The sequence below is a fragment of the Eriocheir sinensis genome, chromosome 34 (genome assembly GCF_024679095.1).
Source record: "Eriocheir sinensis breed Jianghai 21 chromosome 34, ASM2467909v1, whole genome shotgun sequence".
NCBI classification, from domain to species: Eukaryota; Metazoa; Arthropoda; class Malacostraca; order Decapoda; family Varunidae; genus Eriocheir; species Eriocheir sinensis.
The window spans coordinates 7,111,705-7,123,929 of record NC_066542.1 but is presented as its reverse complement, the minus strand read 5'-3'; the positions used below and the strand labels follow the sequence as shown (position 1 = coordinate 7,123,929).

General features: G+C 40.8%; 1 protein-coding gene across 10 annotated transcripts in view; it reads left to right on the top strand.

The window, feature by feature from the left end:
* LOC127006993 (serine/arginine repetitive matrix protein 2-like) overlaps positions 1–12,225 on the top strand; it is a 95,499-nt gene that overhangs the window by 68,185 nt on the left and 15,089 nt on the right. For 6 of the 10 annotated variants that reach the window (XM_050877463.1, XM_050877462.1, XM_050877461.1 and 3 more), the window contains 5 exons: positions 1,538–1,771; positions 3,763–3,927; positions 4,203–4,328; positions 5,568–5,885; positions 6,318–6,484. In XM_050877463.1, coding sequence (XP_050733420.1) covers positions 1,538–1,771; positions 3,763–3,927; positions 4,203–4,328; positions 5,568–5,885; positions 6,318–6,484 — 1,010 coding nt within the window. The remainder of the gene's footprint in view (positions 1–1,537; positions 1,772–3,762; positions 3,928–4,202; positions 4,329–5,567; positions 5,886–6,317; positions 6,485–12,225) is intronic. The other 4 variants (XM_050877457.1, XM_050877456.1, XM_050877459.1 and 1 more) reach the window with 4 other exon arrangements.

The following is a 12,225-nucleotide window of genomic DNA, read 5'->3' as shown; positions in this document are numbered from 1 at the left end:
TAATATCATTTGAGGAAGGCAAGATATATTAACTGATAATCTGGAAGTAGCAGCAGTTTGAAGTGACACTAAAATTATATTACTGTTGGATTGCTAAGGCTGCAACTAGGAAGAAAAACTTCCATTGCATTGCTAAAATCAGAGCTTCCTCAAATTTCTGACGGGAATTTTTCTGGAACTTGACATTTCAGATTTGAGAAATCAGGGAATACTATTGCCATTAATTTCTTTGGAAGGCTTTCACCAGATTATTTGCAAAGTTCAGTGCAGAGCTGTGACATTTTATTATTTTTTGTGGTTTCAGTTCTTGCCCTCTGCTTATGCAAATTTTACTTCTGTTGCTGTGGTTGCCAACTGCACAAGACTGGCAACTTTGTGCTACTTTAAGCTCACCAGCATCCAGCTCAAGAGCTTACTTATGCAGTCATGCTCAGATAATAACCATTATCATGAAAGGTTTCCTAGTTCTCCATACTTGGAAACAAAAGGAAAAGTTATACCCATTCATCATAGGTTTGCACCGTGGTATTTGAAATATGAAAACTGAAAACTCTTAAGCAGCTTTCAAACTTACAGTATTAAGTTTTTAAGTCCTGGATAAGCACCTTACAAGTTTGAATGCTAAAAGGATACTGGGGACAAAAAGAGGACAAAACTCGGCAGTGTATTATTTTTTTAAACTCATATCTACCTATTGTGCAGCAAAATTTGATATAGAAAACTTTTTGTCTACAAGCCTGTAATTTATTTTTATACATTTTTCCATTTATGAACTTATTCATGAAGACAGTTTGATCCATGAAGGCAGGTTACCAAAAGGCTTTCTCATTTCATTCAGTAATATATTCCTAGCTTCTTCTGTATATAAAAAATGGAGATGTTTGGCTACTGGTAAATCATCCGTCAGCTTATGTACATACTGAAAAGGAAAGTGTTTTGAAAGCTTGTATTGAGTATAATTATCTTTACTACCCAGTGAAAGCTTGGTTGCAGCAGCTTATTATTTAGCAAAAAGGTTTGTTTGGGGTTTAGCAGCAGCAACCACAACGCTTACATCATCACTCATGTTTCCTCATCCTCCTTCTCGCTGGCCAGTGTAACCGCTCCAGGGACAGTGGCACACCAGCCTTAGAACAAGCTAACAGTCTTCCTCATAACACCAAATACAAACTAATGTATTTGTTGGCATATAAGGCACACTATTCCCTCCCAGCAATAAGGTTGTTTAGTAGTCAAAAGAGAAGTAACAGAACAGGAGCTTGCAAAATCAGTTTCAAATCAATTTTCTTCATTTTATTAAGTGTACAACTGAAGTGGATCTCATGAATGTACAACCTGTTTAATCTAACCAATTTTGACACTCATGTACTTTAATGGGACAGCCTTCATTAGTAATCCTCAACTTTCTCTTGGCAATAAAAACAGTCCTCGCATACTCGACTATTCAGTATAGAAATAGCGTGCCTTGTATCTTCAGCCATCACTCTCCCCTATAACACAAACCTCTGACTAACCCACTCATCAACTAACCCCTCAGGCCAACTAACTCGCCGCAACTGGGACTAGAAGATTTGGCAAGGCAGTCAAACGGCAGCAGTAGTGTTGATTGCCGTTCCTTCCCCTTCTTCCCCCACTCCAGCAGCTGGCGCATTGGACCCTCCATTACCTCCGGCAGTGCCCGCATCACCCCCCTGTCCTCACAGCTCCCCAACAGCCGTCCCCCAGACCCTCGTACACCCCCAGTTTGTACGCCAGCACCTGAACCGATAAGGTCAGCTGTGGTGGTCCTCTTCAGGTGTTGAAATGTCTTCTCCTTCACTTTTGTCTTTCCTTCTACCTTTGTTTTTTGTTTTTGTTTTTAGTCTTCCTCTTCCGATGTTATCTATCCTTTTCTTATTTTTATTATATACTAGTTTTTATTTTTATTTTTAGTCTTCCTCTTCCTGTTATCTATCCTTTTCTTTTTTTTATTATATACTAGATTTTTTTTCTTTTTTAGTCTTCCTCTTCCTGTTATCTATTCTTTTTTTTATTATATACTAGATTTTTTTTTTCTTTTTTAGTCTTCCTCTTCCCATGTTATCTATCCCTTTCTTTTTTTATTTTATTTTATACTAGATTTTTTTTTTCTTTTTTAGTCTTCCTCTTCCCATGTTATCTATCCCTTTCTTTTTTTATTTTATTTTATACTAGATTTTTTTTTTTTCCTCTTCCTATGTTATCTATCCTTTTCGTTTTTTTTTTATTTTATACTAGATACTGAGTCCTCCTCTTGCTCATGCTCCTGTTCCTCCTCCTCCTCCTCCTCCTTTTCCTTCCTCCTCCTCTTCACCATAAAAGTAGCAAGGCAGTCTGTTGATCCTCACCATACACTTCATCTCATTTCTTCTTTCTCTCTCACTCACATTACCATTCTTTTTTCATTTCCCTTCCTAATTCCTTCCTTCTTTCATTCCTCATTGAAACCTTCCCTCCCACCTTCAGTAGTTTACACTTTTAACCTTTGTATGGCGTGCTCTCCCCTCCCCTCCACATTTTAGTTCCTGACTGACTGTAGTATCGTCTAACATCACCATATACACCCTTACAGAAAATATATAGCATCACGGAACACAAAGTTTATACATTTAGCCACAAAAAGATCGAGTATATTTCATTAACTAAAACAAACGTAGAAGGAAGCAGTTGTAACTAAATGATCCATAACAACCCGTGGCATGTAGGTGTGCCAGATTACGCACGAGACATGATTCGCTGTTGCATGTAAATTCATTCAAAAAACTAAATAATATAGAGTAATAGTGTCACTACTAGCATTAAACTGTGACAATAGAACAGAAAATAGTAAAATTGCTGTCTAGGCTAGTACACTATTAAAAAAAACATTTGCCACGATAGTCCGAATATGTGTTAGTAACTTTGCTGTCAAAAGTTGTAGTGGCAGACAGAGTATTACAAATTTAAAGAACCCAGCACAGTCTGTTTAAAAATATACCAACATCTAATCTCGAACCTTGACGTGACTATACCTTATTTATCTTTCTTGCATTCCTTCTGGTATATTGTTTAAAAATAAGTAATCCATGATGACATATTAAAGTTAAAAATAAGTAGACTTTGATGGAAATGAATGAAGAAAAAACAGCTCTCATTCCTTCAGGTATATTAAGATTAAAATAAGTGATCATTGACAACATACTAAAGTTGAAAATAAGTAAACTTCAAAGGAAACGAATCTAGACAAAAACAGCTCCAATCAATCACTTCAACCTAAAACAATATATTTCCCCCTACTCCCTACCTCTTCTTCCTCCTCTCCCTCTTCTATGCATTTTCTTCCTCCCTCACAGACCACATATACAATCAATACAGTAGCAGTTATATGGAACCCAGACAACAGCAATGCAGACCAAGGCAGTAGCTATTCAGACCATGACAAAAGCTAAGCAGAACCTGGACAATAACTATTCAGAAACTAGACAACAGCTACATAGAACTTGGGCAGCAATAGTTATGCAGACCAGGGCAGAAGCTATTTAGAACCTAGTCAAACAGCCATACAAGATCCAGACAGTAGATATATAGAACCTGGGCAGTAGCTACATCAATATAAGGTAGTGTCTATGCAGAACCTTGGTAATAGATATATAGAACTCAAGGAAATAGATATGCATGACCCAGACGGTAGTTATCTCCTCTCCAGTTTTGATGTTCTCACCACACCCATAAGCATGTCCTTCACTCGCCACTCCACACTTGCAGGAAATCGAGGCGAGAACGAATCATTCCGATAGCTGTTGAGGGGGAGGGCTTTGTGACCCCCCCGCCCCACATGGACGAGGGAGCAGGACTTGGGGCAGGAATCGGGGCTGCTAGGGCACACCAAGCCTTCAGCCGCACCCTGTCTGGCCATCCTAACACCCTCGGGTAAGTCCGTTTATCTTGAAGCCTTCCTCGTAACTAACCTCTCTCTCTGGCAACTCCGATAATGCTTGGATAGGAATGAACATATCTCTGAATGAATGAATAATGCTTGCTGGTGAAGGAGACGAGATGTACATAGGAGAAAGAATGAGGTTGATACTGCAAGGAAAAGAGAAGAGAAGAAGCATGTGGTCCTTTATCCTTGCTCTCTAATCTCTCATTGCTAAAGAAGTGTTTGCTGTGCCTGTGACTAACATGTTGGTGTGTGGTGGTGGCAGTGGGACGGAAGCGGGAGACCTCCTTTCCGAGTGCTCCTTGCTCTCCCAGACGCTCTCTCTGGCTGAGTCCTCCACCACCACCACTGCCTATACTTGGCAATCCTCTCGCCACTCACACACTAACAGGTACTCTAATACCCACTTATACTGACCTGCCCCTATTACTGCCAGTGTTGATTGTCACCACTACTTCTAGCTCCTCTACTCTGCCATTAGTGTTGGACTTTCTACTACTATTACTACTACTACTTCTATGACTACTGCACTTCTTCTACCACCACTACCACTATTACATACCTCTACTACTATGTACAGTGTTGTCCTGAGTATTGAGAGACTTTGATGGATACATGAGCCTGTACTGTTTAAATTAGTGCTATTCGATGCATGTAACCTATGGGCTGCACTATTTGACTCCCACATATCTTACTTTCACACCAATTTTATTCATTTTGGTCAAAGACTTGTGCTGTTTTAGACCTGCTTGCAACACGACATCTTTTGGGGCTGAATATTTCGTAAGCTGCGCTACATACTCCTGAACCACACTATTCAGGACCTATCTGTACCATTTTTCGTTGTTGTTCTTGCTGCATCTACTATTATCATTCCCACTCCCTGCCCTGCACCGCCATCCTTATTACAAGTATTTCCAGGTATACGATTTTCTGCTTAAACTTCCCAAAGGTTTCGACGCTTCTTTTTCTATATGACGGCCCAATTTTTTGTTCTTATGGTTCTCACAGTCTTGCAAGCCTTGAATTCTCAGCTTATCTCGTGCACAAAGCTTACAGTCTGTGTTTATGTTCTTCACTATATTATTTATGTTTGATTCGATGTGTTTATTTATGAATGTGTGCCTCTTACGTCTTATAAAAGCATCTCTTGTTATGGTTGGGGAGATATTTTAATGTATATGTACCGCGGATGATATATTCAGGAGCGCATCTCTGTTAAACTCATACTTAAACACATTAACAGTAGTGCAATCAGTCACCGATGAGGGATGCCTGTTCCTTCACCCTCAGAACCACCCACTTATGGCAAACACCACCGCTGCCTTCATCATTACTACACTTGCCACTAGCACTCTACCACCACCACTGACCACACATTTTCCACTACAACCACTACTGCAGCTTATTGCTATGACCATCACCACCACCACTACAACTATTTATCACTACCATCACCACCAACACAATATATACCATCACAACTTTTACCCTCATCACCACACTTTTTTTTTAGTTTTATTTTTCCTGTATATGATGATCAGTAAAGTACAAACACAAAGTAGCTAAGGAAAGAAGACCCCACTCGACCCTAATCTAACTTGAAGTAACCTGAACCCTCAACCTCCAGGCGTGGGCGCGGCAGTGGCTTCATACTCGACCACAGCGAGAGTTTCAGTTCAGCCGGCGAGGAGGAGGAGGAGGACGAGGATGATGGCTTCCAGATCTTGACAGCTGAGTCGCTCTTCTCAACCCTCCTCAACCGCGTCCGTTCCCTGACTCGGAAGATGAATGCCGAGGATGGGAGGGGTGACCGAGTGCGCCGAACATCAAATCGGCCAACTCCAGAGCCCGGCGGCCCTCCTGGGATGCCTCCTGGAGCTGTGCATTCAGGCTCAGCAGGATTTTGGTCATCGCTTTATAACTCTCCACGCGACTCTCCTGCCAGGTATGTCTGTGTATTTGTTTGTGTGTTTATTTACCTAGTTTTTATATATATATATTCTAGGAAATCATCTCTAGTTTCTTGCATTGCTGTCCACTTTTCATATCCACAGTTTATCCTCACCTTTTCCATTTGGCCCTTTTTGTATCCCCTACAAAGATGAATTATGTCAGTCTGGCATTCATACAGGATATAACTCTTCTTCGAGCCTCAAATCAACTAGTCCCTGTCATACTTCCATTTACATCCCTCCCTGTTAAATACTCCTTCACGATAAGTATATTTCTCCCTCTTTCTCTGATTTCCCTTCAACCCTCCAGTAGGATCTCAGCCCCTCCCATATTCTCCATAGCCACACCCCAAATATCTCTTGAAACAAATCAACAGTAATCTTCCCATCTCCTAATTTCTACACCTCCTTCTTGATTCCCACAGACGGATCTCAGAGACAATGTCAAGGAACAGCCTAGGAAGGGACGAGGATGGACTAGGAGGTCTCGGCTCACCACTCTGGAATCGCAGTGTGTCCCGTGACCCCTCAGATGCCGACACTCTATTCTCCGAGCCTTCCTCAGCCTCCCAGTTTGGCACACTGCCCAGAGGTACGCAGTAGGAAACCACCACTTGGTGTTATATGCAGACACATACATACATAGGCAAACAGAAATGTGTCTACTCCCTTACATGAGTAGAAAATGCAAGAAACGACTGTGCATTCTGACACAAGTGCACACATAAGTAGCATGAACCCTCTCAGCACACAGGCAACACACAGACATTTACATATATGCAGACAAGCACAAATGAGCACAATAGGCGAGGCAACATTAATAGAAAGATATGCACAGCGGTATCACTCTCCTCCCTTCCTTCCCCCCTTCTCCAACACTAATATTACTACTACTACTACTGCTACCACCACCACTACTACTACTACTACTACTACTACTACTACCACCACCACCATGACTACTGTTACTACTACCTCCAATATCCTGATGTGACTCACTAAGTTTTTGTAACAGTTGTATCTTCCTCATTACCCATTTAGCTTCTGTGACAAATATATTTATCATAAACCTCAAAAAAAAATATTGAAATTCCTCTGTACTTAAGAATTCATTACACAGGAAAGTCAGTGTGTGGATATTTTCAACGTCATATTGCCTGAAGGCTGTTAATAGATGACAAATTAAGGAGAAACTTTTCAGTCCACTTTATTCAGGGTTTTGTCAACTTTACCTTCACACACATGCACTCACAAGATAAGAAGTTTGCTCTCAGCCCTTTTGAATCATTACAACTTATTGGGTCAGCCTCCTCATCTTGACAACAAACACTCTTGGCTCCTCGTTCAAACCATGCATCAGCACTTGCCTGAATGCAAAGACCTTATCCGCCATGCCACAAACATATACAATTGTGAATGATGAAATTAAACTCTTACAGCATAAGCATCTTATATCTCAAATGATTGATTTCTTGATTTCTTCAAAAGAATTGACAGTAGCCTGGACAAAAGATTCCCTATTAATCTGTTTATTAGAGGTAATTCATTAAGTGTTATGTGAGTGAGTAATTTCTATAATTTATGACTGCCAATTAACAGTAATATGGCAAGTGTTGAATGAGTCATTGCTTCACATAACCCTACAAACATTATGGTAGTTGCTTCTTGCTATTTTGTTCTCTAGGCCAGATTCTTGAAGGCTCAGCGGCCCCTGGATGTAATAATGAACTTCCTGGGCCTTTGATGGGCTGACATTTACCTTTTCTTCTGCCTCTGTCTGTTTATCTGTCTCAAGGTGATAGACAAAGGCAGATAATTATAAGTGAAATTTCAGACTCCTTCCAAGAGATTACTGAATTTGAAAGAAAGTCTCAGTCGGATAAAATAAAAAGATAATTTCAGGTGAGATATTAAGAAATTTTAAACAGAATCCAGAGCCCCTTGCATAGAACCCCTGCACCCTTGAGTATTCCTGCTGCCCTGTCTTGGCCTTGCGTTGAGGGGCCATCCTCCCACATTAACTGCTGGTAGACTTACTTAACACTCCAGACATAATACACAAAACCATTAGACAGACTCAAACAAGAGAAAGACAAATGTGAGTATGATTACTTTTCAGTTTTGTTTTGTCTAATTGTAGTGGTAATGATTTTTTTAGCTTACAATTGTTTTCAGTTTTGTTTCCTCTGAACTAATGCATATGAAGACTCAGTGTTTGTTATTAATGTTTTCTGGTATTAGTGTTTTTTAGTGTTACCAATCTCCTCCAGTCATCATAGGTCCATTTATTAAGCCTGATTTCCTTGTCATTCAAAGCCTTCAGTGCTCACTTCTCAAAGCATACATAAAAAAAACTATGGGGTGCTTAAAGGCTTCTTGTCATTATCTCTTTCATTCATTTTTGACAAAGCATAAAAAAAAATACTTTCCCTATATCTCAGACAAAAAAAATCAGTCCATCATTCCCTCGGTCACTGAGTCAAACAAGGAGAAAACAACAACAAGACCTTTGAAGGACTCCTAGTAATGATGGCTGGAGAAAGAAAAGATATCTATGCAGTCTGCCCTTGACATATATGAACTTATAATCCGATTCCAGTAACTATGGATCGTATGTAATCCATTAACATAACTAGTATATTTGCTACTCGGGATACTATTTTTGTACCGTAATTCAAAGTAGATTCTATCTGTGGTAAACATTTGCTGGGGTCTAAGAAGTGAACCTTGGTCTATATATGAAGTGCAGACTGTGTGGTATTGCTAGTAGTGTTGTGACTAATGCAGGCGTGTGTAGTGAGTGGGCGGTTGTATTGTTGTGTTGCAGTCAGAGAGCTCCGCCACAGCCTCCACCTGCCGCCCCCTCGCCTCCACCCAGACCCCTTCTTCCTCACTGACTTCTCCTAGCTCCTCCTGGCCTCCTCCTAGCATGGCTGTAGTGCTGCTGCCGTAGATCTCCTGGGAGGACGGGAGTGATTCCTCCTCTTCCTCATACTCCTCCTCATGCAGTCTCCACACAAACACACACACACTCACACATATGCATATGAGAAGCCTAAGTGGTGTGTGTGTGAGGATAGGAGTGTCCCTAGTGGGAGAGGTCCCATTGAAGGAAGGACGTAAGTGCATTACGTGTAAGTCAAGTGGATATGAAACCTTCCTTCTGGTGCTGCCATACTGTGCTGCTGCTGATAATGATGGTGGTGATATGGGTGCTACTTTACTGCCTCAGCATATCACGTTCCCTGTACCGTGCCTGTCTGTGACTATGAACATTGGTGGTGACAGTGGTGGTGCTGCTATTCTATATCTCCTGCGTTGTCCTCTCTCCCCTCCCTCACTGCGGTGCATTGTAATATACAACTATTACTACTAGAATAGCGACTACTGTTACTATGATTCAACGTGCCATGTTGCAGAGTGATAGCTCAGTTTTGAAGATTTAAAGATTAATATATATTTTCTTCCTCTCAAAATAAGCATCTGTTGTCATGAAAAGGTAGAAGAAAAGTAAAGGAAGTGTTGAATAGTGAGAACTGAATTGTGGAGATAGGAAAAGCTCTGCCAGGGGCAGGCGTAACCTCCTGACAGGTTCTCTGTAACAAGTTTTGAAAGCACAACAGATAGCAGTGACATTGTGACCAACATTCAGTCATTGGAGGGTGCCTATGTAAGGTGTTCTTTCTCTGTGTGAAGAGCATTATGGTGCTGGTGGGGGGCAAGGTAGTTTAGGCTGGGGCAACAATGAAAAATTAATAGTAAAATTATAGAACTGCATGACCAGTCTACTATGTCACCTCCTAAGGTGAACCTTTTCCTTGGTTATAAGTCATCACTCACTGAAAACTGGAACAGCTGGACTGATTCACTTCATAATCATCATCTTTGTCTAAGCCTCTTGTGGGGTTTCAGTGTGAAACACTACACAAAGTTTTAGCACCTTGATTGTTTGTCAACTCTGTGGACAATTATTTCACTGGAAAGCAGACTTGAAGGTTTAAGTAGGCCTAGAGAGTGAAACAGTCCCTAGCCCCTACTGCCAGCCCCTCATCTTCCCCTTAGTACTGCCCCAGCAGGTCTGAGCTCACTTTCCTGGGCTCAGCCCTGCTCCGTGCCCTGGCTGCTGGTTCAGACCTAGCTGCTGTTACCTATGCTATGCTGTTAATGATCTTGATGTGGTCATAGCATAAAGTTATATTCATATATACACTATAAATATACTATATATATATACTGTATCGACAAGTATGTCCTATATTCTTATTTTTCTCCTACTGATACAATGTATTTTGGCCTGATTTTTCTTTTTAATCTCTTTGTGTATGTAAGTAATTCCTATATAATATGTATACCATCAGTTTTCACCTTCTTTGTGCATGGGTAGGAGTGATGTGATGTGCTTGTGATGTGAGCAGAACAATACTCCTGTGTGATATTATAGTGGTTGCCTCTCGGCTGCCTAGCTGTGTGGGGGACATGTTGTGTTGTTTGCAAAATTAACAACAAAGGTGCCAAGTCTCTGCATGTGTTTGTTTTCTCCATGGTAGTCAGTCAGTGAATTAGTGAGTCAAAGATTCAGTCAGTGAGTCACCCTGCCTGCCCCAGAGACACCCACCGGGTCATGGGTGTGGGAGCCCCTGCCCTCCCCTCTCCATGTGGCTCCACAGGGGTGACCTGTGTAACCTTGACCCTTGGGGTGATGGTGGAAAGATACTGTGCAGTGTAAAAATGTTGTAAGTAAAAAGATTAAGTAAAAGTATTTGAATCAAGTGGAACTAGACACAATTGAATCTGAGGAGGAATTCTGCTGATGGTATTTCAAATTCATCTTTGATGAATGATTTTTTTATGCAGTCTTATTCTATAATTGCACTGAAGATATCATACCAATCTTTAATCTACCTGAAGGTGAAGGTTACACATCAACTGAAACACAAATGCATCTTCTCCCAACACTATTGCCTGCAGTGAAGAGAGAAAGAGGGAAAATGAGTATGTGACAACACCACCTCCTCCTACTACTGCTACTACTACTACAACAACTACTGCTGCTGCTACCACTACTACTACTACTACTACCACTACTACTATTACTACTACTACCTACAACAATTTCTACTACTACTCCAGTTTCCCAGTTACCTCTGAAAACTTTGCCTCCATCTCCAATTCTTATTTTCCAAGTTCAAGAACAGATTACTGTGATCTTGCTAGAGAGAGGCACAAAACACAAGTGAGCTGGGCTGGATGATGCCTTGTTCTGCTGTGCCCTGGCTGCCAGAGGCAACAGGAAGGTGATGCAGTTATGTTGCGAGAGGAAAAGGTACCTATGTAAAGTAAAAAGTGTACCAACTTACTACTTGTTGGACTCTTTGTGTAACTGCTAAAAGCTACTCTTATTGATGACACTATGCACGGTAATGCAATGAAATGAGAAAATAGATATGCACCAAATCCCAAAGAACAGCAGGATAGATTCAGAGCAAAGTAATGTTCATGGAAGTTAGAAATATATAAATGTATATCCCATTCTGATACCAGCCACACATTCACAGTAAGTCTGGTAACAACAATAGGGGCTTACAGTTAAGAGTTAAGGTTGAAGTAAAGTTTGGGGCCAAGAAAACACATTATTATATACTCCAAATGAAAAAATATATGCAGCCAAGAATCAAGCTCTGGGGCTAGTAATGACTCAGTCTGTGCAGCTGGCCAGCATGAGCACATTTAGGGTACCTGTTTTAGGGACTTTGTTATTCTCCTATGCCCTACTTGAATGAAACTGCCATTAAAGTCCCAATAAACAGACCACATGGAGATGAACTGTGGTAATTATGTAGTTTGATAAGGTATAAGCTAATGCCCTTACTGTGACAAGTCAATGATGGTTGCTGGGTCGGTCTGTGAGATGGAAATGAGGTAGAAAAGGTTCAGTTGTATACATCCTTGACCACTGGATGAAGTGTGGATATGTGGGGAAGAGATGCAGTGATGAATGTCCTCCTTGTAACCAATGACTGATGCTGAATGGGTGAAGTTAGTTACAATATAGGAAGAGATGAGGAAGGAAATGGGTTTTGGTATGGTAGACAATAAGCTGATACAGGCACAGGATATAAATGGCACACATTATATAACCGCATATGACACTCTGTCCAGTTGGAATGAACATCGGATAAAAGAAAATGACTTGAAGGAAAACCATGAAAATAACATCTATTATTTTGAAAAAGCACAAAGAGCACAAAGTCTGTGAATGTAGACAATTCAGTATGAGTATAATATAAAACAGTGTGTGTGTGTGTGTGTGTGTGTGTGTGTGTGTGCATGAAG